Here is a 27,872-nt window from a genome sequence, read left to right on the forward strand (position 1 = left end):
AACATTGAGGGCGCGTTCACACGTTCCGCTATCGTCGCGTTCATAACGCGACGCTAGCGCACAGTGGGCGGGGCTCGGGTCGATCGCATATGTGTTTCCCGGGAAATGCATGCGATTAATAACCCGATCGCATGCATTTCTCTGGAAACGCATATGCGATCGCCCCAAACTCCGCCCCCTGTGCGCTAGCGTCACGTTATGAACTTGGCACTAACGGAACGTGTGAACGCGCCCTGAGGGCGCGTTCACACGTTGCGTTTTGACCTGCGTTTTCATTGCGTTTGAAACGCATATACAACAGCTGAGGAGAGGTGATTTGCCTAATTTCATCACTGTTAACGCATGCGTTAACAAAATGCATCGTAAACGCGGTGTAAACGCATGCGTTAACAAAGCGTTAACGCATGCGTTAACATAGCGTTTACAAACGTAAACGGTAATGTAATTAGGCAAATTACCTCACATCAGCTGTTGTATATGCGTTCCAAACGCAATGAAAACGCAACCAAAACGCAACGTGTGAACGCTCCCTGAGGGCGCGTTCACAGGGGGAGGGGTTTGGGGCCCATCGCATATGCGTTTCCCGGGAAACGCATGTGATCGATACGCGATCGGCCCGAGCCCTGCCCCCCCCCTGTGTTATGAACGCGACGCTAGTGGAACGTATGAGCGTGCCCTCATAAACGCATGCATGTTCAATTTAAAAACGGTCAAAGAAGGCACTGTGTGACAGTACCCATAAAGAACACAGACTCTCATTTATCAGCCACTAATTTAGTGCCGTTTCCTATCACTTTACCCAAAAAACAAAATTGAAGGTAAACGTAAAACATGGTCATTCCAGAACACATCCCTGCACTCTGGCACCGCTCCAGCTTCTGCAGATCCTAATGCAGTCAAACAGTATTAACAAACGCAGTGTGTGAACACGGCCTCACTGTTGTTTCACAAACCGTGACTGACCATTTACAACTGAGGGGATAATGAATGATCTCTGACAAGCCCCGGGGCCTCCCCTCCTCCCAGCCCTGAATGAAACTCGTGACCAGGAAAATTAGCAAACAGCAGAACTTCCTCATTGAGCCCCACAGCTGGTGTCTGCTTCCTCCTCTTCTGTGTGATCACCCTATGGCAGCTCCTACACATCAGCCACATCTCCTCCTACTGGGAGGGAAGGCAGTGCTGAGGAAGTTGTGCACATCTCTCATCTCTCTCACACTGGACTGTTGTCTTCTCTTCTGGGGTCTACACCACAGGTAGGTTCTCTGGGTCTCTCCCATATGATTGCTATGGAGCTGCTGGTTCTTGTGGCTGATCCAGTCAGGTCCATCTCCCTGTCTCTGGTTAGTAATGGAGGCTGATGTTCCTGGAATATTTGCACATTCTATAAGATGAGATGTTCTATGTGATTGTTATGTTTGTTACTGGAGCTTTTATACGTTGTTTCCGTTTTGTAGCTGTGGACATGGGCTCTCTGTTCCGCGGGGAGGAGATGTGCCTGGCGCAGCTATTTCTTCAGTCTGGTTGTGAATACCAATGTGTCGCTGAGCTGGGAGAGCTTGGACTTGTGGAGTTCCGAGATGTAAGTATATTTGGGTGGGGGGTCGTATCGTTGCAGTTGTGTCCGTTTTTTTTTTGTCTTTAGAATGTCTCACAATCGACGCATCTGCCCATTTGCGACACTTGTGACTTTTTTTTTTTTTCATACCCACTACTATTTAACTTCAATCAACTTCAGATTTATTACCGTATGTTAATTGCAAGACAGGTTTATGAAATTGGACTTTCCTAAAAGCGCTAATCCACTACAGAACCCTTCTGGCACAGGATAAAGTTAGGAAGTAGTTGAGAGAAATGTGTGACTTTTGTGCGACTTGTTAGGGTGATGCCACACATGGCGTTTTGAACACGTTTTTGGCCCGTTTTTAAGCAGTCCGTCAAAAAACGTATCCGTTTTTGACAGGCTTGACCAATTATCTTTATTCAAACTGGTCAAAAACGCATGCTGCTTAAAACGGGCCAAAAACGCATTCAAAACGCCACGTGTGGCATCACCCTTAGGCCGGCGCCACACGTGGCGCTTTTGTCTGCGCTTGCAAATGCAAACGCAGACAAAGTCGCGCCCGCCGGGGCGGGCCTCGGCCCGATCGCATCGGCGTTTCTATGGAAACGCCTGCAATCGGGAACGAGCCGCCGGTGTTTCGCGTTAAATTAACTTTTTCGGTGCGTTTTTGAAAGAATAATGCGTTTTTTGAAACCGCATGCGTTTTTGACCCGTTTTAATTAAGATAGCTGGTAGAACCAGTCAAAAACTGATGCTTTTTCAAAAAGCGCCTGGGTTTTTTAACGGACTGCTTAAAAACGGCCCAAAAACGGATTCAACATGCCACGTGTGCTGCCGGCCTAAGGTCTTTGTTCACACTGCCATTGTTAGGATGTATACATGTCCCCATAGATGGCAATAGGCGCCATACGGTGAGTTCTTGTTGTGCTTACAGTACCGTGACCGCAAAAAAATAGAACCTGCTCTATATTTGGCCGTAAGAATGGGCGTGTGGCGCTGTTTGCTATGGAGAGGAAGGTGAGCACAGGTTGGGCTACGTTTGTTACTACGTAGTTGTTGCTACGTTATGTGTTCAGATATTCTGTCCTATCGCAATCCAGACAGAATGGGGAGGGGCTTAGTCCAATCACATGTGCCCCCGTGAACTAGCCGCGTAAATTGCCCACCGTATCTCACTGAATCCTGATTATGTCCCAAAGTGGGCCCCAAACTTTACCCTGTTAGTTTTTGTGTATTAGGCCCTATGTTTGTGAACATGAACGTTTGATGCACACAATCTTCACAGTCTTGTGGTTATGCAGAAAAATACTCCCAGTGAATTATCCTACTAATACAATGATTGGAAATTGTCACATAAGCCATTACCCCCAGTAGATTTTTTTTTTCTAATATTTTGACCATATTGTGCAACAAGTGAAATGCCAAAATGTTTTTTCTTTTGGCAAAATTCCAAAATGAACATCAATGAAACCACATGTTTCAATCATGGTTGAGTTAAAGGACATCTACCACCAGGATGAAGGATTGTAAACCAAGCACACGTACATGCTGGTGTGTGTCCGCTCTGGTAGGATCTGCTGTTCCCCTTCATATTTCCTGTTTTTTTTTTTTTTAATGGAGCCTGGAGCCCCTCAGGGTCATTTGCATAATTTTTTTAAGTTTTTTTTTTTTTTAAGTGTGCATGGTTTACAATCCTTCATCTTGGTAGTAGACTTACCTTAAATCATTCAACTGGACATAAAAATTGCTAAATTCTACTACTGCTACAAAGGGTTTTTCCAGCCACTTAAATTAAAAACTGCCCCACGCTATGGACACTTAGTCAAATTCTATAGCGATCCTGAACATGGCGGAAACGAGCAGATTCTAAAGCCGCAGTGTAAATAATTGTATCCTATAGGTATAAAATGAGGATTATGAATTATGCTGATAATGTAAATTGCTACAGTTCCTGTTTGCTGATTTCTCGTTGGTCCCTAACACTTTCTGCTTTTACTGCGTCAGCAATGACTTGCCGACACAACATGTGACTGCTGCAGCTGTGACCTTTGTGGTGTTGACAAGTCAGTGCTTGAGCAAGACCTGCAGCCGATCGGGCTATGACAATGGTGGTGGTGGTGGGGGGCTTCGGAAACGTTTGTTTTATGTGTAATCCACATTTATTGAAGAAACAACATATACAAGAATAAAATAGATTCCAAAATATGAGGGGTGGTCCTTGCAGGACCTCGACCCTTGAGCATAACAGCATGTAGATATTACACAGGAATCAACCATAAAAATTATATATGAAATCGTGGCAGGATATTCCTCCCAGGGGGCCCAGGCCATATTTGCCTTAGGGTTCATTCACACGCGGTATGCCCGCTACGTGCTGGAGGTGAGGAGGAGGTGACCCTTCCTCCCTCCATAGGAAACAGCGGTGCATGGCCGCGCTCTCACAGAAAGATAGAGCATGCTCTATCTTGTTACGGTGTGCGGCAAGGACCGGTGCCACACGTACCGTTGGGATTGTCGTCTATGGGGACATATATGAGCCTCTAGGACACTAGGGGACACCCCAAATCTGGACTCGGAATCAGTGTTGATGTATGATATCAACTGCTGGTATTCCATCCAGGACAAGGAGGCGTCTGGGTTGGCGGCCCGCAAGGTGTCCCATGTGGGCAGGGTGTCTCTTTTCATTACCTGTCCCGTATATATACATATAGGGCAGCATGGTGGCTGAGTGAGTAGCACTTCTGCCTTGCAGCGCTGGAGTCCTGGGTTTGAATCCCACCCAGTTCAACATCTGCAAAGAGTTTGTATGTTCTCTCTGTGTCTGTGTGGGTTTCCTCCGGTTTCCTCCCACACTCCAAAACATACTGGTAGGTTGTTTAGATTTTGAGCCCCATGGGGACAGGGACTAATTTGGCATGCTGTGTGCGCTATATAAATAAAGAATTATAATTATATATATGAGATCCTATCGGGATCTTGTAAATACCCTGGTAAGTTTGTTATTGGTAGCCAACCCCTTTAAGCTATTCACCTGAGTTTTCTGATAAAATATCTTTTTTTTTTTTTTCATTTTTCAGCTCAATCAGAATGTAAATGCCTTTCAGCGCCGCTACGTGTCTGAGATCAGACGATGTGACGACATGGAGACCACTTTTGGTGAGATTCTATGCATATGAATTTCACAAGATGGTCGTTCGTGATGATTCATGATCGTATTATTTATTTTAGGTTACCTCGAGCAGGAACTGCGCAAAGCGGGCATGAAGATACCGGGCTCCGCAGTCTGTCCTCCTGCCCCTTCACCCAAAGATGCTTTAAAAATACAAGAGGAATCAGAGCAACTGGCCAAAGAGCTCAGAGAGGTCTCCGGAAATAGGCAGACTCTGCGGGAACGCTTACGTGAGCTGAGGGAATACGCTAATATACTACGAGAAAGTCAGAGATTTACTGGACCACTGGTGAGTAGATTACGACTAGTGCTGTGTCTTTCAATCACTTTCGTATGAAAAAACTAACTACTCCTATTAATGTTATATGTGGTAGTAAATAAAGGATAATATGTATATTTGCTCCTATGGGAGGCAGCCAGTCAGCATCAGCTGATGGGTGCCAGTGGCTGTAGTTATAACTCCTTTCCTTCAGCAGCACTCCATATTCAGTGAAATGAATAAAGCTGCAGCTCCTTGAGTGAGTTCTGAGCGATAGATAAAACAAAAAATTTCATGAAGGGTTTGCTTCCCCAAGTATGTCACCAGTGAGACAGGTTCCAGATTAGGCATCAGAAACAGGGCTATGGAATAAGCCAAACCTCCAGTCCACACTGTCTTCAACTTCGACTCTTACTCCAGCCCTCCAACTGCAGCAGGAGAGGAGAAGCTGCCGTGTGCGGCGCAGGCAGGAGAGGAGAAGCTGCCGTGTGCGGCGCAGGCAGGAGAGGAGAAGCTGCCGTGTGCGGCGCAGGCAGGAGAGGAGAAGCTGCCGTGTGCGGCGCAGGCAGGAGAGGAGAAGCTGCCGTGTGCGGCGCAGGCAGGAGAGGAGAAGCTGCCGTGTGCGGCGCAGGCAGGAGAGGAGAAGCTGCCGTGTGCGGCGCAGGCAGGAGAGGAGAAGCTGCCGTGTGCGGCGCAGGCAGGAGAGGAGAAGCTGCCGTGTGCGGCGCAGGCAGGAGAGGAGAAGCTGCCGTGTGCGGCGCAGGCAGGAGAGGAGAAGCTGCCGTGTGCGGCGCAGGCAGGAGAGGAGAAGCTGCCGTGTGCGGCGCAGGCAGGAGAGGAGAAGCTGCCGTGTGCGGCGCAGGCAGGAGAGGAGAAGCTGCCGTGTGCGGCGCAGGCAGGAGAGGAGAAGCTGCCGTGTGCGGCGCAGGCAGGAGAGGAGAAGCTGCCGTGTGCGGCGCAGGCAGGAGAGGAGAAGCTGCCGTGTGCGGCGCAGGCAGGAGAGGAGAAGCTGCCGTGTGCGGCGCAGGCAGGAGAGGAGAAGCTGCCGTGTGCGGCGCAGGCAGGAGAGGAGAAGCTGCCGTGTGCGGCGCAGGCAGGAGAGGAGAAGCTGCCGTGTGCGGCGCAGGCAGGAGAGGAGAAGCTGCCGTGTGCGGCGCAGGCAGGAGAGGAGAAGCTGCCGTGTGCGGCGCAGGCAGGAGAGGAGAAGCTGCCGTGTGCGGCGCAGGCAGGAGAGGAGAAGCTGCCGTGTGCGGCGCAGGCAGGAGAGGAGAAGCTGCCGTGTGCGGCGCAGGCAGGAGAGGAGAAGCTGCCGTGTGCGGCGCAGGCAGGAGAGGAGAAGCTGCCGTGTGCGGCGCAGGCAGGAGAGGAGAAGCTGCCGTGTGCGGCGCAGGCAGGAGAGGAGAAGCTGCCGTGTGCGGCGCAGGCAGGAGAGGAGAAGCTGCCGTGTGCGGCGCAGGCAGGAGAGGAGAAGCTGCCGTGTGCGGCGCAGGCAGGAGAGGAGAAGCTGCCGTGTGCGGCGCAGGCAGGAGAGGAGAAGCTGCCGTGTGCGGCGCAGGCAGGAGAGGAGAAGCTGCCGTGTGCGGCGCAGGCAGGAGAGGAGAAGCTGCCGTGTGCGGCGCAGGCAGGAGAGGAGAAGCTGCCGTGTGCGGCGCAGGCAGGAGAGGAGAAGCTGCCGTGTGCGGCGCAGGCAGGAGAGGAGAAGCTGCCGTGTGCGGCGCAGGCAGGAGAGGAGAAGCTGCCGTGTGCGGCGCAGGCAGGAGAGGAGAAGCTGCCGTGTGCGGCGCAGGCAGGAGAGGAGAAGCTGCCGTGTGCGGCGCAGGCAGGAGAGGAGAAGCTGCCGTGTGCGGCGCAGGCAGGAGAGGAGAAGCTGCCGTGTGCGGCGCAGGCAGGAGAGGAGAAGCTGCCGTGTGCGGCGCAGGCAGGAGAGGAGAAGCTGCCGTGTGCGGCGCAGGCAGGAGAGGAGAAGCTGCCGTGTGCGGCGCAGGCAGGAGAGGAGAAGCTGCCGTGTGCGGCGCAGGCAGGAGAGGAGAAGCTGCCGTGTGCGGCGCAGGCAGGAGAGGAGAAGCTGCCGTGTGCGGCGCAGGCAGGAGAGGAGAAGCTGCCGTGTGCGGCGCAGGCAGGAGAGGAGAAGCTGCCGTGTGCGGCGCAGGCAGGAGAGGAGAAGCTGCCGTGTGCGGCGCAGGCAGGAGAGGAGAAGCTGCCGTGTGCGGCGCAGGCAGGAGAGGAGAAGCTGCCGTGTGCGGCGCAGGCAGGAGAGGAGAAGCTGCCGTGTGCGGCGCAGGCAGGAGAGGAGAAGCTGCCGTGTGCGGCGCAGGCAGGAGAGGAGAAGCTGCCGTGTGCGGCGCAGGCAGGAGAGGAGAAGCTGCCGTGTGCGGCGCAGGCAGGAGAGGAGAAGCTGCCGTGTGCGGCGCAGGCAGGAGAGGAGAAGCTGCCGTGTGCGGCGCAGGCAGGAGAGGAGAAGCTGCCGTGTGCGGCGCAGGCAGGAGAGGAGAAGCTGCCGTGTGCGGCGCAGGCAGGAGAGGAGAAGCTGCCGTGTGCGGCGCAGGCAGGAGAGGAGAAGCTGCCGTGTGCGGCGCAGGCAGGAGAGGAGAAGCTGCCGTGTGCGGCGCAGGCAGGAGAGGAGAAGCTGCCGTGTGCGGCGCAGGCAGGAGAGGAGAAGCTGCCGTGTGCGGCGCAGGCAGGAGAGGAGAAGCTGCCGTGTGCGGCGCAGGCAGGAGAGGAGAAGCTGCCGTGTGCGGCGCAGGCAGGAGAGGAGAAGCTGCCGTGTGCGGCGCAGGCAGGAGAGGAGAAGCTGCCGTGTGCGGCGCAGGCAGGAGAGGAGAAGCTGCCGTGTGCGGCGCAGGCAGGAGAGGAGAAGCTGCCGTGTGCGGCGCAGGCAGGAGAGGAGAAGCTGCCGTGTGCGGCGCAGGCAGGAGAGGAGAAGCTGCCGTGTGCGGCGCAGGCAGGAGAGGAGAAGCTGCCGTGTGCGGCGCAGGCAGGAGAGGAGAAGCTGCCGTGTGCGGCGCAGGCAGGAGAGGAGAAGCTGCCGTGTGCGGCGCAGGCAGGAGAGGAGAAGCTGCCGTGTGCGGCGCAGGCAGGAGAGGAGAAGCTGCCGTGTGCGGCGCAGGCAGGAGAGGAGAAGCTGCCGTGTGCGGCGCAGGCAGGAGAGGAGAAGCTGCCGTGTGCGGCGCAGGCAGGAGAGGAGAAGCTGCCGTGTGCGGCGCAGGCAGGAGAGGAGAAGCTGCCGTGTGCGGCGCAGGCAGGAGAGGAGAAGCTGCCGTGTGCGGCGCAGGCAGGAGAGGAGAAGCTGCCGTGTGCGGCGCAGGCAGGAGAGGAGAAGCTGCCGTGTGCGGCGCAGGCAGGAGAGGAGAAGCTGCCGTGTGCGGCGCAGGCAGGAGAGGAGAAGCTGCCGTGTGCGGCGCAGGCAGGAGAGGAGAAGCTGCCGTGTGCGGCGCAGGCAGGAGAGGAGAAGCTGCCGTGTGCGGCGCAGGCAGGAGAGGAGAAGCTGCCGTGTGCGGCGCAGGCAGGAGAGGAGAAGCTGCCGTGTGCGGCGCAGGCAGGAGAGGAGAAGCTGCCGTGTGCGGCGCAGGCAGGAGAGGAGAAGCTGCCGTGTGCGGCGCAGGCAGGAGAGGAGAAGCTGCCGTGTGCGGCGCAGGCAGGAGAGGAGAAGCTGCCGTGTGCGGCGCAGGCAGGAGAGGAGAAGCTGCCGTGTGCGGCGCAGGCAGGAGAGGAGAAGCTGCCGTGTGCGGCGCAGGCAGGAGAGGAGAAGCTGCCGTGTGCGGCGCAGGCAGGAGAGGAGAAGCTGCCGTGTGCGGCGCAGGCAGGAGAGGAGAAGCTGCCGTGTGCGGCGCAGGCAGGAGAGGAGAAGCTGCCGTGTGCGGCGCAGGCAGGAGAGGAGAAGCTGCCGTGTGCGGCGCAGGCAGGAGAGGAGAAGCTGCCGTGTGCGGCGCAGGCAGGAGAGGAGAAGCTGCCGTGTGCGGCGCAGGCAGGAGAGGAGAAGCTGCCGTGTGCGGCGCAGGCAGGAGAGGAGAAGCTGCCGTGTGCGGCGCAGGCAGGAGAGGAGAAGCTGCCGTGTGCGGCGCAGGCAGGAGAGGAGAAGCTGCCGTGTGCGGCGCAGGCAGGAGAGGAGAAGCTGCCGTGTGCGGCGCAGGCAGGAGAGGAGAAGCTGCCGTGTGCGGCGCAGGCAGGAGAGGAGAAGCTGCCGTGTGCGGCGCAGGCAGGAGAGGAGAAGCTGCCGTGTGCGGCGCAGGCAGGAGAGGAGAAGCTGCCGTGTGCGGCGCAGGCAGGAGAGGAGAAGCTGCCGTGTGCGGCGCAGGCAGGAGAGGAGAAGCTGCCGTGTGCGGCGCAGGCAGGAGAGGAGAAGCTGCCGTGTGCGGCGCAGGCAGGAGAGGAGAAGCTGCCGTGTGCGGCGCAGGCAGGAGAGGAGAAGCTGCCGTGTGCGGCGCAGGCAGGAGAGGAGAAGCTGCCGTGTGCGGCGCAGGCAGGAGAGGAGAAGCTGCCGTGTGCGGCGCAGGCAGGAGAGGAGAAGCTGCCGTGTGCGGCGCAGGCAGGAGAGGAGAAGCTGCCGTGTGCGGCGCAGGCAGGAGAGGAGAAGCTGCCGTGTGCGGCGCAGGCAGGAGAGGAGAAGCTGCCGTGTGCGGCGCAGGCAGGAGAGGAGAAGCTGCCGTGTGCGGCGCAGGCAGGAGAGGAGAAGCTGCCGTGTGCGGCGCAGGCAGGAGAGGAGAAGCTGCCGTGTGCGGCGCAGGCAGGAGAGGAGAAGCTGCCGTGTGCGGCGCAGGCAGGAGAGGAGAAGCTGCCGTGTGCGGCGCAGGCAGGAGAGGAGAAGCTGCCGTGTGCGGCGCAGGCAGGAGAGGAGAAGCTGCCGTGTGCGGCGCAGGCAGGAGAGGAGAAGCTGCCGTGTGCGGCGCAGGCAGGAGAGGAGAAGCTGCCGTGTGCGGCGCAGGCAGGAGAGGAGAAGCTGCCGTGTGCGGCGCAGGCAGGAGAGGAGAAGCTGCCGTGTGCGGCGCAGGCAGGAGAGGAGAAGCTGCCGTGTGCGGCGCAGGCAGGAGAGGAGAAGCTGCCGTGTGCGGCGCAGGCAGGAGAGGAGAAGCCGCCGTGTGCGGCGCAGGCAGGAGAGGAGAAGCTGCCGTGTGCGGCGCAGGCAGGAGAGGAGAAGCCGCCGTGTGCGGCGCAGGCAGGAGAGGAGAAGCCGCCGTGTGCGGCGCAGGCAGGAGAGGAGAAGCCGCCGTGTGCGGCGCAGGCAGGAGAGGAGAAGCCGCCGTGTGCGGCGCAGGCAGGAGAGGATAATGATCTTTCAACTTCCCGTCCTTTTTTTACACCTCCGGCGGACATGAAAGTAACATCAGACACTTTGCTCACTGGTTGGGAAGCATGTTCTGTAAAGGCAGCTGTATGGATGTCACTATATTAAGGTTCCAGGTGATGCCACAGAGCCTTCTGGTAACATTTTGAGGTCCGCATGCTCCGTACCACGCGAGCGCGGTGGGGGACTTCTTCCGTTTGGATTTCAGGAGCCAGCTGCCGGCACGCATTATCTGTTGCTGGGTGGCTGACCTATTCCCTACAACAAATCCAGTTTGCTGATGTTGATTCCTGTAAAATGTTTTACTTTCAGCAACTGCTTTTCTTTTCCCAACTCTAGTGTTTTGGTGATTTATGTGATTAATTCTCTAAGTCTTATTTTTCTCTACAGCCAGAGTCTGAGTCATGGAGAGAGAGGGCTGATACTGACCCCTTGATTGACCCTACAATATCCTCTAGACATGACCTCCGAGTTAGGTAAGTTATTACAGACGAGAACAGCAAATTGCTGCAGAAACCCAGTGTCGGTCCCCCCCACAGCCAGATATTAATGGCCTATTCCTATACAAACCCTTACAAAGCTATAAAAGCTATATACCTATAAAAAAAATAAAATATATATATAATATATATATTTTCTCCAAAAATATACATTTTTGAATTCCCGTTTGCAAAAAAAAAAAAAAAAATGTGCAGCAGGTTTTTTGCCCACAGAGGTTACAGCGTGCATGTCTCCAGCCTTAGGTTGCATTTACATGTTCAGGTTTTCTTATTCAGTTTTTTAGGTAAGAACAAAAGAGGATTAGCACGTAATTATACATTCTCCCCCCATATGATCCACACCTAGCTTTTGCTTCAAAAACTGCATCACACAAAGTTTACCACTCACGCCAGTAATACCTGCTGGTAAAAGGTTAACTGTTAGGTTTATTGTTCCTGTTCTTGATGACGGGTTCCCTTTAGGGATAAATTAAGGACTTTTTCTATGCATATTGAGAAGATGTAGTGATTATATTTTTTAAGGCCTTGATATTTAATTTCATATTTTCACTTATTTTCAGTTTTATGGCGGGAGTCATTCACCCCTGGCGTATGAATTCCTTTGAACGTTTATTATGGCGAGCCTGCCGAGGATATCTTATTGTCAACTTTGTGGAAATGTCTGAACCTATGGAGGACCTTGTTACAGTGAGTTGCGGCTGTAAAGCCTTTAGGCAGCTGATCCTGTATCATATTGCACTGAACTTTAATTTCTGATTGTAATCTACATGTGACTCTTTTTCTAAAGATCTGTTCATATTTAAACCTTTGACTACCCTACTTATGAACACCCGATTTACATACGACTCCTAGTTACAAATGGACCCATGAATGTTGGTAATTTACTGTACTTTAGTCCTAGGCTACAATAATCAGCTATAACGGTTATTAAAGGTGTCTGCAATTAAGATTTATTGTTATTCCTGGTTCTAATGACAATCCAACATTTTTAAAAAATCCAATTGTCACGGAGGCCAAAACAATTTTGGCCGGGGTTACAATTATAAAATATACAGTTCCGACTTGCATACAAATTCAACTTAAGAAGAAACCTACACAACCTATCCTGTATGTAACCTGGGGTCTGCCTGTATATGGGGGAAACACTCTATGATGGTGTAGTGACTACAGTGTAACAAGCTTAGTGGTTACAAATGGCCTCAAGAGGCAACAGACATTGCGGTTACAAGATTTCCATAAGAAGCAACTAATGGGGCTGTGACATTCTCAGTTTCAAGGTTTATTCATGTGAGGCAATCTCTCAGTTTGTGTGTGCCAGGATATCCCTCATCCCACCTCCCTTTGGCGGAGTCCTCCTCTGCGCCGCCAAAGGGAGATGGGATGAGGGAAATGTTGGCACACAAGCTAACACACTCTGCCAGACATGAATAACACACACCCTTGGCAGGGTGCCAGGTAGGCTTCCAAAGTTCATTTTCTGGGGATAGGAACAATTCATTTTTTAGCTAAAAGCAATGTGGGCAAGAGTTAGTACAGGCGGTCCCCGGGTTCTTAAGTTGAATATGTATGTAAGTCAGAACTGTATTTTTTATATTTGTAGCTCCAGGCAATTTTTTTTTTTTTTACCCCGTTGTCAATAAGACTTTAAAATTCTTTTGCTGTCATGGGAACCAAGGATTATCAATAAAGCTTCATTACAGGCACCATCCAGCTGATCATTGCAGTCTGGGACTATAGTAACATCCAGCGAGCTTCACCAGAGGTCACACTGGGCAGAGAGGTCCGTCTGTAACTATAGGTCATCTGTAAGTCGGGTGTCCTTTAGTAGGGGACCGCCTGTATAGTGCTCTGGGAACCTGTTATTATGTTTGTTAGTGAAATATCTGGTAACCGGTTCCTTTTTAAATAAGAATCTTCTAGCGGGCAGATATTGATCGCACTTTACTGACAAGGAGGTGATTGTGCTCCGGTAAAGAGAACGTCTTCTAGTGGCAACTAAAAACACAACTAGTAACTATTCTGTTTTATACAGGGCGAGAGTGTGACTCAGATTATATTCCTAATTTCCTACTGGGGCGAAAAAATAGGAGAGAAGATTAAAAAGATTGCAAACTGGTGAGTGTATACTTAGAAATTCTTGTTAGGCCTCTTCTTAACCAAAATCCAATTGAAAAGGCTTGATGGTAAATGGAATGAATAGAAGGGCTTCTGTATTAACTATTTGATTGCTGTAATAAAGGGGAATAACCAAATCCAATTGCTGAGCTGTGAATTGTGCGCTAGTATGTTTCCTGCCACCTTTTCATATTCTCCTTTCTCCCTCTTTAGTTTCCACTGTCACATTTACCATTATGCAGAAGATGAAACGGACCGGCTTGATACGCTGAAAGATCTCCTGGTGCGGATCCAAGACATGCAGAAGGTAAGAGGTCAATCCCATGTTTATGGAAACCACTATACCCTGTACTACAAATACAGTATTTTTTGGGAGGGGGTTCTTGCCTTGTCCCATAAAACATGACGAATGAGATCTTCTATAGAAATAAGGTGGCACATTTATCAGGGCCTGTGTGCCGGCATTCTGGCGTACAAGCCCTAAAATTCCCTGCAAATGGTGAGAAATTGCGCCTATTTCGCCCTTATGCGTGTTAAAGGGGTATGGTCGGAGCCTCTTGAAGGATCTGATGGGGTCCCCATCATACGCTGAAGAATAAAATGGATTTGCCAGCAGGTATCGCCAAGTCTCCAAAAACCGTATTTGCATGAAGTAATTTGAATTCAAGTACCCTAGGGGGGAGGATGAAATATTAGGGGAAAATAAAAGTTTTTAAAGACCTTAAAAAAAAAAAAAATTTAAATCCACCCCTTTTTTCCTAGAAAACCAGAACTGCAAAATCGTATTAGGTATCGACGCATCCTAAAATGTCCAATCTTGGACAAAGAATTCCGAGCGGAAAAAATTTCAGAATCGACACTTTTTCACCATTTTGCCTCCAATAACAATTTTGAGCAAAAAGTGATCAAAAGGTTGTACACTTTTTAGTGAAAACCTCATCCCATCCTCAACCCATTCCAGGTGTCAGAATATGACAACGCAAGGCATTGTTTTTTTTTAATTGGGTACCTAATTTTACCACAAAAAAAAATTGCACGTGCAGATTACTATGATGTAATTGGGCGGCGACACGCCACGTCCTAGTGTGCGCTCAGGCAGAGAATATAGACTCTGCCCGCACTCCCGGGAGAAGCCGCAAAGAAAAGAGGACGCCAGGGGTGACCACCATAGGGTAAGTATATATGTTTACTTTTCATATACTCTAGTATAAGCCGAGTTGGGTTTTCTCTGCACATTTTTAGTGCTGAAAAAATGTGGCTTATACTCGAGTATATACAATGGTTTTAAAACGCAACTAAACTATAGAAAAATGGTACCATACTAATACAACATTAAAAGACGTAAAAATAAAGCCCATCAGGATAAAGTACAATTTTTAAGATTCCACCACACCAAATTTCCCAGGGCAACTGGGAAATTGTAACAAAAATTTATAAAAAATGTATAATCATTTTATAAATTTAAATAATAATTTAAATAAATTTATAAAAAATTATAAAAATATTCTCTCCTATAACAAGACCTCGTATAGCTTTGTAAACGAAAAAAAATCAAAAAGTTACAGCAAAGTGAAAAACAGAAATGCAATAAAACTATGGATTTTGGGGTTACAATGACTTGCATTCTGCAGTATACTGTTCCGGTTCAACAGTCAGATAATTGGCATTGAACATTTTTTCCAAAGGTGCTGTCCCAAACAGAGGGGTTCCTGACCCAAATACTGAATCGGGCTGCTTCGGTTTTGCATCCTTGGAGAATCAGTGTGAGGAAGATGAAGCACATCTATCAGATTCTTAACTTGTGCAGTGTGCGGGAGCGGTGGCTGATCGGTGAAGTGTGGTGTCCTGTGGCTGATTTGCGTGTACTCCAGGGAGCACTTAATCGAGCATTGGTAAAAAAAAATACATTTTGGAAAATGTAGAATTTTTTTTTTTAAGTATTGCTTTACTCGGAAACTTAGTTTCTTAGCATGACATTACACCTGAGAGTTTGTGGGTATGTTTAAAAGAAATCTACCATCAAAATCCATTCTGATAAACCAGGGCAGCATGGTGGCTCAGTGGTTGGCATTACAGCCTTGCAGCGCTGGGACCCTGGGTTCAAGTCCTAGGGTCAACATCTGCAAAGACTTTGTATGTTCTCTCCGTGTTTGCGTGAGTTTCCTCCAGGTCCTCCGGTTTCCTCCCACACTCCATAACATACTGGTAGGTGAGTAGATTGTAAGCCCCATTGGGGACAGGGATCGATTTGGCAAACTCTGTGCAGCGCTGCGCAATCTGTGAGCGCTATATAAATAAAGTAATTATTATTATCAATTATTATCTGCTATGCTGAGCCTGAAGGGCTCTGGGGGTGTGTTACCTGAGCTCCTCCGTGCTCTGCCTAGACTGTTCCATCCTCCCCCTCTGCTTCCTCAGCATTGTAGTGTAATATAGTGTAGTGAGCTTCCTGCTGTAATCTCTGTTCTGAGGAAGCAGGGGGGAGGATGAGACAGTGTAACAGTCTGTAAAGCCAACTCACAGAAGGGCTAGGGTAGCCCCTCAGGCTAAATGGCATAAGTTGATTTTAGAAGGAAGGATTAGAAGTATAAGACGATTATCACAGGCACGGTGCCTGGATCTATGAGTAAGTGGTTTATCATGATGGGTTTTGGATGGTAAATTTCCTTTAAATGCAGGCAGTTTATTGCAGGAATTCATTCTGTTCTTTTTAAATAAGATGCATTACGATATCTACAAATCCAATTCAGAAGAACACAACAGCGGCAGGAGGGCGAGACCCAGAGAGGTATGAAAGGTCCTTGCTCAGGGGTTATTAGGACTGATATCTCTGTACTCCGCGCTATTAGTCATGTAAAAGGTGGGGGTTCCAGCCATGGGTCCTCCAGTGGTCACTCGTCCTCTATCCTGGGGATAGGTAACTAGTTTTGGCTACATGAGCCACCACTTGATGACCATATTGATGCGGTTCGCTATGCGGTTCTAGGCACACAGCGGCGGTGGTGGAGAATCCTTTTGCCAGCGGATCCCCTGTTCTGTCAATCCTCCCACCTTGATTCACACCAACAAATTCACAGCTGGATTTCAAGGAATTGTCGATGCCTACGGTATAGCCAGTTACCAGGAAGTCAACCCCGGTGAGAATATATCATTAATTAGATATGAAGAAGATGAACTCCAGAGGGCCCTTTCCTGACTGTCTCTTGTCTTCTTCCAGCTCTCTACACAATTATAACCTTCCCCTTCCTGTTTGCTGTCATGTTTGGGGACGTAGGTCATGGACTTCTCATGTTTCTGTTTGCCCTTTGGTTGGTTCTTGGTGAGAACAACCCAAAAATGAAAAACGCTGAGAATGAGGTAAGAGGAAGTGACATTAGAAGTGGGTGCACTAAAGAAGAGGCGCCGTTAACCCTTCACTTATCTTCCCAGATTTTCTCCATGTGCTTCGGTGGTCGTTACCTGGTCCTCTTGATGGGACTTCTATCTATATACACCGGCTTTGTGTACAATGAGTGCTTCAGCCGCGCAACTGTGATTTTCCCTTCGGGTTGGAGTGTCGCTGCTATGGCCAAGGATAAGAACTGGACGTAAGTGTTGGTTTGTTGTCTGGATATTTCTCAAAGTCTATGCCGCTTATTATAACCATATTTTTTTTCTTAAAGACGTGAGTTCTTATCTACAAACCCACTTGCTGCTCCGCTGGATCCCAACATTACCAATGTCTTCACAGCCGTATACCCTTTTGGCATTGATCCGGTAAGAACACCTTTCTTTATATCATCACCTTTATTATAGCCCCCCACCCCACCCAAATGAAGGATTGTAAACCAAGCACACGTTCATGCAGGTGTGCATCCCCTCCGGCAGGATCTGCTCTTATTTTATCTCCTTATGCCCTAATTTTTACAAAAAAAAGGCTTTTAAATGTATGCAAACCAGGGGCTCCGGGCTCTATGGCTGTTAATTACCATATATACTCGAGTGTAAGCCTAGTTTTTCAGCACAAAAAAATGTGCTGAAAACCCAAATTCGGCTTATACTCGAGTAAAAAAATAAATAAATCAAAACTCACCTTTCCGGCTTCCCCCCACTGCTGGCTATATACTGGGGCAGGGGGCTGGCTATATACTGGGGGATATGGGCTGGCAGGCTATATACTGGGGGGCAGGTGCTGGCTATATACTATGGGGCAGGGTCCGGCAGGCTGTATAAATGGGGAGGCTGTGACCAATGCATTTCCCACCCTCGGCTTATACTTGAGTCAATAGGTTTTTCCCAGGTTTTTGTGGAAAAATTAGTGGTCTCGGCTTATACTTGGGTCGGCTTATACGGTATGCTATCAGGTTACTTTGTATAATTTTTTTTTTGGGTAAAAACCTGGGCATAAGGAGCTAAAAGAAGAGCAGATCCTGCCAGAGGGGCACACACTTGCATGTAAGTGTGCTTGGTTTACAATCCTTCATCCTGGTGGTAGGTTGTCAAGGACTTTTATCTCTATTGACCCCAGTGTCAAAATTACCGGTAATAATGAATTTATACTCAACTCCAACCTATAGATCCTAGAGGAAGGCAAAAAAAAGGGCTGATACCAATGGACACATAGTAAGGGAAAATTTTCTTCCCGACAAGTGGCTCATTGTAATGAATACCGTGCAAAAATGCCATATACCGCAATACAATAGTATTGCACTATAAGGTAGGAACGATCAGACCATCTAGGGTTGATGTACCCTAGAGGGTCTAATAAATAGTAAAAAAAAAGTTTCAAAGTTTTTTAAAAATAATTTTAAAAAGTTGAAAACCTAAAAGTACAAATGCCCCCCCCTTTCCCTAGAACTGATATAAAATGTAATAAGCAGTAAAAATCACATACACAATAGGTATCGCCGCATCCCAAAATGCCCGATCTATCAAAATATAAAAACGGTTATTGCCGACGGTGAACCAAATAACGGAAAATGGCACCAAAATGTCCAAAACGCGACTTTTACACCATTTCACATCACATTAAAAAATGGAATAAAAAGTGATCAAAATGTCGCACAGACCTCAAAATGGTAGCAATGAAAACGTCGGCTCATTTCACAAAAAAATGACACATAACACAGCTCCATACACCATAGTATGGAAAAGTTATTAGCGTCAGAAGATGGCGACATTTTTTTCTTTTTTTTTTGTACACCTTTGTTTAATTTTTGAAAATGTGTTAAAACACAATAAAACCTGTATAAATTTGGTATCACTGTGATCATACCAAACCAAAGAATAAAGCAGACGTGTAATTTGGAGCGCACAGTGAAAGTTGTAAAAACCGAGCCCACAAGAACGTGACGCGAACGTGTGTTTTTTCAATTTTTCCACATTTGGAATTTTTTCCAGCTTTCCAGCACAGGGCATTGAATAATAAATAATGCCATGGAGAAGTTAAATTTTTTTACACACAAAATAAGCCCTCACACAGCTCTGTACACAAAAAAATTAAAAAGTTATGGATTTTTGAAGGTGGAGAGCGAGAAATGAGCAAATAAAACCCTGCGTCCTTAAGGGGTTAATTCCTGAGCCGAGTGGTTTTGCTGATAATTATAAAATGATGATAATGAAGCTCTGTCGCTTCTGTGCCTGGCTCCGGCACTTTTCCTAGCACATTAGTTATGTACTGCTCTGAGGATGATGTAATCACTGTGTTCTTCCTGGCAGGCATAATAATCAATTGCCAAGCTCCTGAATGTTGTAATAGTTTTTTCAGCAAAACCACTCAATTCAGGGATTAAACAAGATATGTTTCTGCATCAGTGTAGCTACAGCATTCTCAAGGTATGTTTGCTTCATAATCATGTTTGGCATCAAATCAAATGGTAGGTTTCCTTTTTAAGTCCATAAAATTGTCCTTTATTAATAGCTACGAGTGCATACAAGTAGAAAAAAACCTTGTTTCTTACTTTTTTATTAGAGATGAGCGAACATGCTCGTCCGAGCTTGATGCTCGGTCGAGCATTAGGGTACTCGAGACGGCTCGTTGCTCGGACGAGTATTTCCCCTGCTCGAGATCGAGCATTTAATTAAAAAAAACACAGTGAAGAACAATGAAGAATAGAATAAAAACAGTGAACACAGGATCATTTAAGATAAAAACACAGTGCAGAACACAGTGCAGAATAGATTACAGATGTTCGGCACATCTGCTTACTTGTCGGGAGATACGCGCGGAACGGCGCGAACAAAATAGCATGTGAAGAACAATATATATGTGTGAAGAACACATTGCAGATGTATTTAAACATCTGCAATGTGTTCTTCACACACATATATATTGTTCTTCACATGCTATTTTGTTCGCGCCGTTCCGCGCGTATCTCCCGACAAGTAAGCAGATGTGCCGAACATCTGTAATCTATTCTGCACTGTGTTCTGCACTGTGTTTTTATCTTAAATGATCCTGTGTTCACTGTGTTCACTGTGTTCACTGTTTTTATTCTATTCTTCACTGTTCTTTACATCTGCTAACTTGTCGGGAGATAATATACGCGCGGAACAGTGAAGAATAGATCGCAGATGTTTGCAAATTATCAGAAGACATTATTTTTCAATTAAATAACACATTTTATTCCTGAACCATGGTCCCTTTGAAAAATGCTCGGGTCTCCCATTGACTTCAATGGGGCTCGTTACTCGAAACGAGCACTCGAGCATCTGGAAATGTTCGGCTCGAGTAACGAGCACCCGAGCATTTTAGTGTTCGCTCATCTCTATTTTTTATCCATTTGTATGGAATTGTAGCTAAGGATAAAGGACGATTTTTATGGACTTGACTCCTGTGGATATTTTTTGAGTGCCTCAAGCCTGTGTTTGTTTGCAAAGTTTTGGTAATTTCCAGTAATTTTTGTTTTCTACTTTGTTTCAGATCTGGAGCCTCGCCTCAAACCGCCTGACGTTCCTAAACTCTTTTAAAATGAAAATGTCTGTCATTTTAGGGGTGTGTCACATGTCTTTCGGAGTCTGTCTAAGCATCTTTAACCACATGTAAGCAACATCCACCTGTCACCTGTTTATGGCTTCCCAAATAACCTTGTATCCTTGACTCTCCCTGGCCCAAACAAGATACACCTTAGATTTGGCCAAGCCATAAATAATACTAGGTGAATAATCTAGTGCCGGACTCTTCTGGAGATGGTTTATCTTCCCTGAGAATAAATTCTTAGGGCCTTGTTTATTAAAACTGTTCTAGTTGCTCCTGACAACCAATCAGCACCTGGCTTTCATTCTATAAACTGCTGTGGGAATATGTAAGCTGAACTCTGACTGGTTGCCCTGAAAAAACTAGAACAGGTTTCCTCTGACACTTTTGATAAGTCCCCCTGATTGAGTCCTTTCCCCTGAAATTAGCAGGTTCAACCTTTTTACTTTTGTACTGTATATGGGAACCTTTTAGTTCTACTTGTGTGCCTATAGTAATATCCTAGTGCAGTGATGGCGAACCTTTTGGAGACAGAGTGCCTGAACTACAACCAAGATCCACTTATTTACCGTGGCAACGTGGCATTTTAAGCAGTAACTTACTGCTACCTGTTCTTCCACTTCTTTCAACTGTATTGGCCGCCTGCGGCCACCAATATAGTTGAAAGAAGAAGGGAAAATTCAGACTTATATTATAGCTTGATAGAAAAGTAGTAGCAGGCGGCACTCAGGAGACCCACACCGGAATAGGTGCAAAATGTATTCTTTTTATTGGGCAACGTGCAATGTTACAAGGATAAAAGGAACGCGTAAGATCGACGCGTTTCGACGTTTACAACGTCTTAGTCATGATCTGCAATATATTATAGCTTCTCTCCAAGTTGCCTGGGACAGCAGGAAGATTTGATGGATTTGGTCCTGTCTGATGAATCTCTCCTGGGGTGATGGCCTGAGTGCCCACAGAAAGGGCTCTGAGTGCCACCTCCGGCACCCGTGCCATGGGTTCGCCACCACTGTCCTAGTGGATTACAATAAATAAACAGGTCCATCATGTTTAACCATGGTACATGAGGTGGCCCTATTAATGGGACTCCTTGCACATATTTTACCTTAACGCATGCATTTAATGCTTACAAAACCGTTAAAGCGTGTGTTAATGCAAACGTTAACAGCAATTTTATAAGGCAAATCTGTCTCCAGCTGTGGTGTTGCATTTTAAAAAACGCATGCGCTAAACGCTATGTATGAATGCGCCCTTCAGGACACAGCCCTTTTTGGCATTTACGTTTTCATTTTTCACTCCCCGCTTTCAAAAATGCATAACATTTTATATCCTTGATAATAATATTCCATGCCGTGTACTGGGAAGCTGGAAACTAATTCCAAATGTGATAAAATTGACGAAAAATTATTTGTATCCCCTTTATTCTTTGGGTCAGAGAGATCACATTTTTATAGGTTTTATAACCTATAACTTTTTCAAACGTTGGTCTATGGAGCTGTGTAATGTTTTTATGGGTTGCAAAATGGCAAAAATTGGAGTTTCGGACATTTGGGTGTTATTTGCTCTTAAGGGGTTCACCGATGGGAATAACCTTTTTTTATACATTGATAGACAAGGAGTTTTTGATGCAGCGATTTTTGTTGCCCGAGACCTAAAGAAAAATGATATATGGCTTAGATGTAGCTGCTTAAAATGATAAACTAGCACTTACCTCTGTGGTCCCGAATGGTGTCCCGCGACAGTCTCTCCTGGCCGTGCCCCTGTTTGTTTACAGGAGCACGGAAGCTGCGCTGGGAAAAGCTTCTGGACGGCCAAGGTGGCCATGCCCAACCGTCCCCATATCCCATCGTGTGATAAAGCACTGGGACAGGGGACAGGTGGGTGTGGTTGGTGCAGCTTCCGTCCCCCTGTAAACAGACCGGGGTACGGCCAGGAGAGACTGCGTTGTGGGACACTGTGAGGGTGCAGTCGCACGTCGCGTTTAATGCATGCATTTAAAAATGCATTGTGACAGCTGAAGAGAGATTTGCCTAATTAAACAGCTGTTAACACTTGCGCTTACAAAACGCAACTTTGCGCATGCGTTAACATTTGCGTTCTGTAAACGCAAGTGTTCACAGCGGTTTGATTAGGCAAATCTCTCTTCAGCTGTTGCAATGCGTTTTTAAATGCATGCGTTAAATGCGACGTGTGACTGCACCCTTAGGGACCACGGAGGGATGTACTAGTTTATTGTTTTAAGCAGCCACATCCCAGCCACATATAACTTCTTTTAAGTTTTGGATTTTGCTTTCCATTTTTCACTATCCACTTTCAAAATTCCATAACATCCGTAACAAATTGTGCTTCCTAGAGATGGCGATTGTGGTGAAATTGACAAAACAGGATCTGCTCTTCGTTTAGCTTCTTATGCTCTGTTTTTTACAAAAAAAAGGCTTTGAAAATTATGAAAATGAGCCTGATGGGCTCCAGGGTCCATAAGGGGCCTTGGAGCCCCTTAGGCTCATTTGCGTAACTTTTAAAGCTTTTTTTTTCCTTTTTAAAACAAGGGCATAGGGAGCTTAAATAAGAGCAGATCCTGCCAAAGGGGGCTCACACTAGTATGTCCGTGTGCTTGGTTTACAACCCTTCATCCTGGTGGTAGATGCCCTTTAAGTAGGGGACAGCCTGTAGATGCAGAGACTTGTCTAATGAGAGATTTTTTTGAAGTGTAAAACCCCTTTAATTTATCACAGTATACTTAAGTCCTTGTGAGTGTAAATTTGTGACTCCACATATATTGTATTAGAGCATAATCTGATGTTCTTGAAAGCTTGTCATCTGTCATCAACTTTTGACTTTGCCATTAAATATTGAGTTGTCAGGTTAATTGATCACTGAACATTTAATTTGTAACATGTTGATATTGTTTCATGACTTCCTGTAGCAGAAACTGGATTGTAAACTTTACTGTATGATAATGTACCCAGTGGTGTAACTAGAAGCTGATGGGCCCCAGTGCAAAGTCTGTGCCAGGCCCCCGACTATAATATATGGTTTATAGTAATAGTCTTCCCATATGGGAAAGTGACACCATAAGGGCCCCCTAAACCTCTTTGGCCCGGGTGCGACCGCAACCTCTGCACCCCCTGTAGTTGCGCCCCTGAATGTACCTCCTTTTGGCAAATGACTGTAAAAAAAACTGTCCATAATAAACAACTAACACTAGATTACCATACATATGATCTGTGTCTTTCAGTCACTTCAAGCAGAAGTATCGCATTCTTGTGGTGTCCATCCCTGAGCTGCTGTTCCTTCTCTGCCTCTTTGGATATTTGGTGTTCATGGTTTTCTATAAGTGGTTTGCCTTTGATGTAAGACAGGCTCAGACTGCACCCAGCCTCCTCATTCATTTTATTGACATGTTCCTGTTTACCAAAAACGATGGCAACATAAACCTCTACGATGGACAAGTGAGTGTCACCCGCAACTATACGGGCATATTTATGTTTTAAATTTTTTTAAATAAATTTGCTATTGGGTCAGAACCAGGAATGATACTATAGCGAGATGCCCTGAAGCTGTTGCTAGTTATTCTGTACGATACTTAAAATGTACTTCATTTTTGTGATGATGAAATGTAGCCTATGTTAGATACATGGTCCTAGCTGTAAGTTTATGCTTTAACTACAAAAATATCTTTGCAGCAAAATGTTCAGAAGGCCCTGGTGGTTGTAGCTGTGCTGTGTGTTCCAGTCCTCCTTCTGGGAGACCCCATCTGTCAGTATTTTCAGCATCGCGGGAAAAAACACAATCTGCAGCATGGGGGTCAGGTATGAGCATGATGTGGGGGGGGGGGGGGTGTCAGGTATGAGCATGATGTGGGGGGGGGTCAGGTATGAGCATGATGTGGGGGGGGGGGGGGGTGTCAGGTATGAGCATGATGTGAGGGGGGGGGTCAGGTATGAGCATGATGTGGGGGGGGGGGGGTCAGGTATGAGCATGATGTGAGGGGGGGGGTCAGGTATGAGCATGAGGGGGGGGGGTCAGGTATGAGCATGAGGGGGGAGAGGTCAGGTATGAGCATGATGAGGGGGGGGGGGGAGCTGGGGGATTGCAAAAAGTTTCTCAATTTGCAACTTTGTTATGTATGTATTAGGGTAATGAAAGAAATGGCCTACTGGCAGAAGTGGATGACGAAGCTATAGGACACTCTCAACAGGAAAAGATGAAAGGGACACATGATGATGAAGAGGTAACTGAACATCTATTAATTTCAGTGATGCTATAGATGGAAAATTTACTAAGCTATGATTGTATTTGGGAGGTTCACCAAGAGGCAGAACCCTTGGGTTTGTTCTGCATGAAGACATTGGGGAAGATGTATTATTTTTCTCAGTCATTAGACCAGTGCAGAGTAGAACTGGACAGATCTCTGCTAAACACTCAGTAAATGTGCGTCACGGCATTTCAGGTGCAAATTACTCCAGTATTCTGGTATAGATTGACTGATACATCTACCCAGTGTAATAAATTTGCATAGCAACATCCACTGCACAAGTACACAGCAGCTTCTCTGACACTGCCTAGCGCTGACTGGACAGTGTCAGAGAAGATTAGCACAACACACACCCCTTCCTCTGGCTCCATTGGAGAGGATGACAAGGATCTGATACCAGGACTGATATCTCACCAACCATGGGGACTAGAAAGAAAAGTATGAGTGTAAAAAAACCACAATAACACTGTTCTGATTGACAGATGAAGGCCCAAATAGTCACATACAGACTTTCAGTGGTCACAATTCTACGTAAACCACCCATACGCTTGAGTGACTTTTTAAAGATCTTCTTTGCAATTGGTTACTATGACAGCCTCGGGTCATACAAAGACCCGAGGCTGTCTTTTAGGCGGCTATCTATTACAATGTGTGATTTGCACATTGTAATAGATGAGTAAATCCCCATATCCTGCCTTACTGTTCTGGGGTTAATACATCAAACATGTCTTATTACAACATGGGTCCAAATTTAACAGCTTCTCGCAGTCTACAGAAGTCCAGCCTTTATAACATGAATGTTGTTTCTTTGTCGCTTCATCTCACAGTTCGATGCAGGAGAAGTTTTTATGCATCAAATGATTCACACCATAGAGTACTGCCTGGGGTGCATCTCCAATACAGCATCTTATCTACGACTGTGGGCTCTCAGCCTGGCGCATGCACGTACGTATACCCTATCATGTATAGTTCCCTTTTACTATAGATTTTTTTCCCCTATCCTTCTAAAATATAGTGCGATTGTCACAGTACATGGCATGCAGTGATTTAAAGAAAATCAGCACCTCACACATTTGGAGATGAGCATACTTCCTCGCCCCCCCATGGCTGCAGAGAAACCAGGCCCCTATGTGACCTTGTAATCCTCTCCGCTATCAGAGACGAGGCGCTGGTGCAGAGAGGGTGTGTTATGATAAACACTGAGAAGATTAGCATAACACACGCCCCCTCCAAGCTCCTCCTCTCAGACAGTAGAGAGGATTATAATGGTTAAATATCTATACTGATCTGTCTGCAACCATGGGGGCTAGAAAGAACATTCATAGACCCCTACATTAAGTATGTTAGGTCACCACCTCACACTTGGAATTGGTAAGTAATGGGTACATTTAATGTTCTGTAAAGGTTAAGTTGTCGTAAACCTTGCAGCTTAAAATACGTAGGATGAGCCTGAGATTTGTAGGAATCTCCTCTGCACCAGGTTAGCTGCTATCACATTTGCAGTGGCTGAACCCACTAGGAATACTTCCCATGTGTCCCCAGCCTAAAGGCAACTCTCTTACTGTAGTAGCTACTTCTTCCAGCCTCCCCATAGTATAGATTTGCATACACTGTAATGGTCTATCAGCCTCTGTGTAATCTCTGTGTCAATGTGTTAGTACAATGTCAGAAGCCAGATGAAAGTGTATATACACCTTGCACCCTGATAATTGTCATTGTCACCCCCCAGAACTAGATGCATTATAATGTGTCTGTTTAGTGAGGCCCCGCCCACACCCTGGGATTTTGCACTGAGCAGCCTAGGGAGTGATAGGAGCTAAAACAGCAATAACATTGAGTAAAATTGTAAAGTAAGGGGTTAAATTGATCTTTATTGTCCTAACATCACTAGGGGATTGAAATGTGAGAATTTTGTTTTGTGGGAAAACCCCTTAAGATAATATTCCTGCACACAAAAAAATACCTATAACTCCTACATGAAAACAAAAGGGTCAAACTGTCCAGTCCATTTTATAAATTTATATTAAAAAAAAAAAAAAAAAAAAAAAAAGAATCTCCTGATGGGCAGTATCGCCAGCTGTAACATGTTCTTTCTCTCCTCCCCACAGAGCTATCAGAAGTGCTCTGGAACATGGTGATGCATAATGGACTGTCTTGGTTGGGCCTGAAGTGGAGTATTATTCTGGTGCCCGTCTTTGCGTTTTTTGCTGTGCTGACAATTGCCATCTTGCTGGTCATGGAAGGACTCTCAGCCTTTCTACATGCGCTCCGTCTACATTGGTAAGTGATTCTTTATACTGATGAACTGAATCGGTTTTCCAAACAGGGGGGTATCTGGTTTGGGAAAAGTTTATGCATCATCTTCAATTATTGTAAAGCTAGAGTTCACATATAATACTGGTTTGGGACAAATATTTACAGTGACAAAGGATGGCGTGTAAGTTAAAGGGGTTGGCCACTCTTTTACATAAATTGCCCAATGTGTCTTTACTGCCTTGTAGGAAACCTATCAGCAGGGACCTCATTTTCACTAAACACGGGTTGCAGTACACCTGCAGTGCACATCCGCCTATCTGCTTTCTCTATATAATTTGCATTACAATATAATTGTGTGGTATAACTTACCTTGCACCCTGACAGAATCCTCTGTGTAGTCCCAGGGGTTGGGCTTTGGTTTGGATGCATTTCAAAAAACATGTGCTGCTCAATCCTCAGATCCCAGCCCCCACCTTTCTGCTCCAGTACAGCTCCTCCCTCCCCCACTGATGTCAGCTCACCAGGCTGTGAAGGAGCGCAAAGGTGGGGGCTGAGAGCTGAGGAGTCTGCAGCACAGACAAGTCACATGTTTTTTTTAAATGTATCCAAACCAAATCCCAACCCCTGGGACTACACAGAGGATTCTGTCAGGGAGCAAGGTAAGTTATAACACACAATTATATTGTAATGCAAATGCAGGTGTGATGGGCTTCTACAACCTGTCTTTAGTATAAATGAACTCCCTGCTGACAGGTTCCGTTTAAGGCAGTAAAGACACATGGGCAACTTAACTTACACACCATCCCTTGTCACTGTAAATATCCAGCAAACCTCCAGCAGTGAATCTTCACTGGTTTTTAGAAAGTACATGGGGTAGTTCCTGCCCCGATCAAGAGGATGAGCCCCTTCATGGCCATATAGCATGGATGTGGTGTAGTGACTATTTAAATTTCTTACAGACAATGTAATAACTTTTTTGTATGGACTTCTGAAGTGCAGCAAACTCTGAATGATGTTGTCTCTTTGCAGGGTGGAGTTTCAGAACAAGTTCTACACAGGCAGCGGATACAAGTTCACTCCATTCCGCTTTGAGACCTTCTAATTCCGGATCTGTTATTCTTCTTCTAGAGAATTGGCTTTTGGGGAAATGCTTCGACGTGGTCTGCTGCACAAAATAAACTTGTTTTAAGCATTCATTGTATTGTGGTCATTCCTGACATTACACATCGCACAGAAATAACCAGCCCAGCGCTCCAGTAGCATCCAGCTGTATTTTATTTTTAGTTATGTAAAACAGCAATCCACAGATTAGTGACCTTCATCCAGGGCCGGCTCCAAGATTCAGTGGGCCCCTGGGCGACAGAGCCTCAGTGGGTCCCTTAGCAGCAAACTCATGTGGCGGGATTAAAAAAAATATAGAATTTAATGAATTAACCTCTTAGTGCTTTATACCGTACATATACACATTGTAACGAATCCTATGTAAAAATGCCATATACTGCAATTTAGTAG

The 27,872-nt window shown here is 47.4% G+C and overlaps 1 protein-coding gene across 1 annotated transcript; it reads left to right on the top strand.

Annotated features, from left to right (window-relative positions):
• Positions 1-1,039: 1,039 nt before the first annotated feature.
• Positions 1,040-27,556, top strand: TCIRG1 (T cell immune regulator 1, ATPase H+ transporting V0 subunit a3). Its single transcript, XM_072130206.1, has 20 exons — positions 1,040-1,256; positions 1,458-1,582; positions 4,642-4,720; positions 4,793-5,022; positions 10,664-10,749; positions 11,334-11,460; positions 12,806-12,888; positions 13,102-13,195; positions 14,574-14,780; positions 15,875-16,025; positions 16,106-16,245; positions 16,318-16,475; positions 16,551-16,644; positions 19,790-19,908; positions 23,085-23,298; positions 23,533-23,658; positions 23,985-24,080; positions 24,932-25,049; positions 26,213-26,384; positions 27,390-27,556. Exons 2-20 carry the CDS (start codon positions 1,466-1,468, stop codon positions 27,460-27,462), a joined length of 2,484 nt encoding a protein of 827 aa, XP_071986307.1. The 5' UTR covers positions 1,040-1,256; positions 1,458-1,465; the 3' UTR covers positions 27,463-27,556.
• The last annotated feature ends 316 nt before the right edge of the window (positions 27,557-27,872 follow it).

The sequence above is a fragment of the Engystomops pustulosus genome, chromosome 11 (assembly GCF_040894005.1).
Source record: "Engystomops pustulosus chromosome 11, aEngPut4.maternal, whole genome shotgun sequence".
NCBI lineage: Eukaryota > Metazoa > Chordata > Amphibia > Anura > Leptodactylidae > Engystomops > Engystomops pustulosus.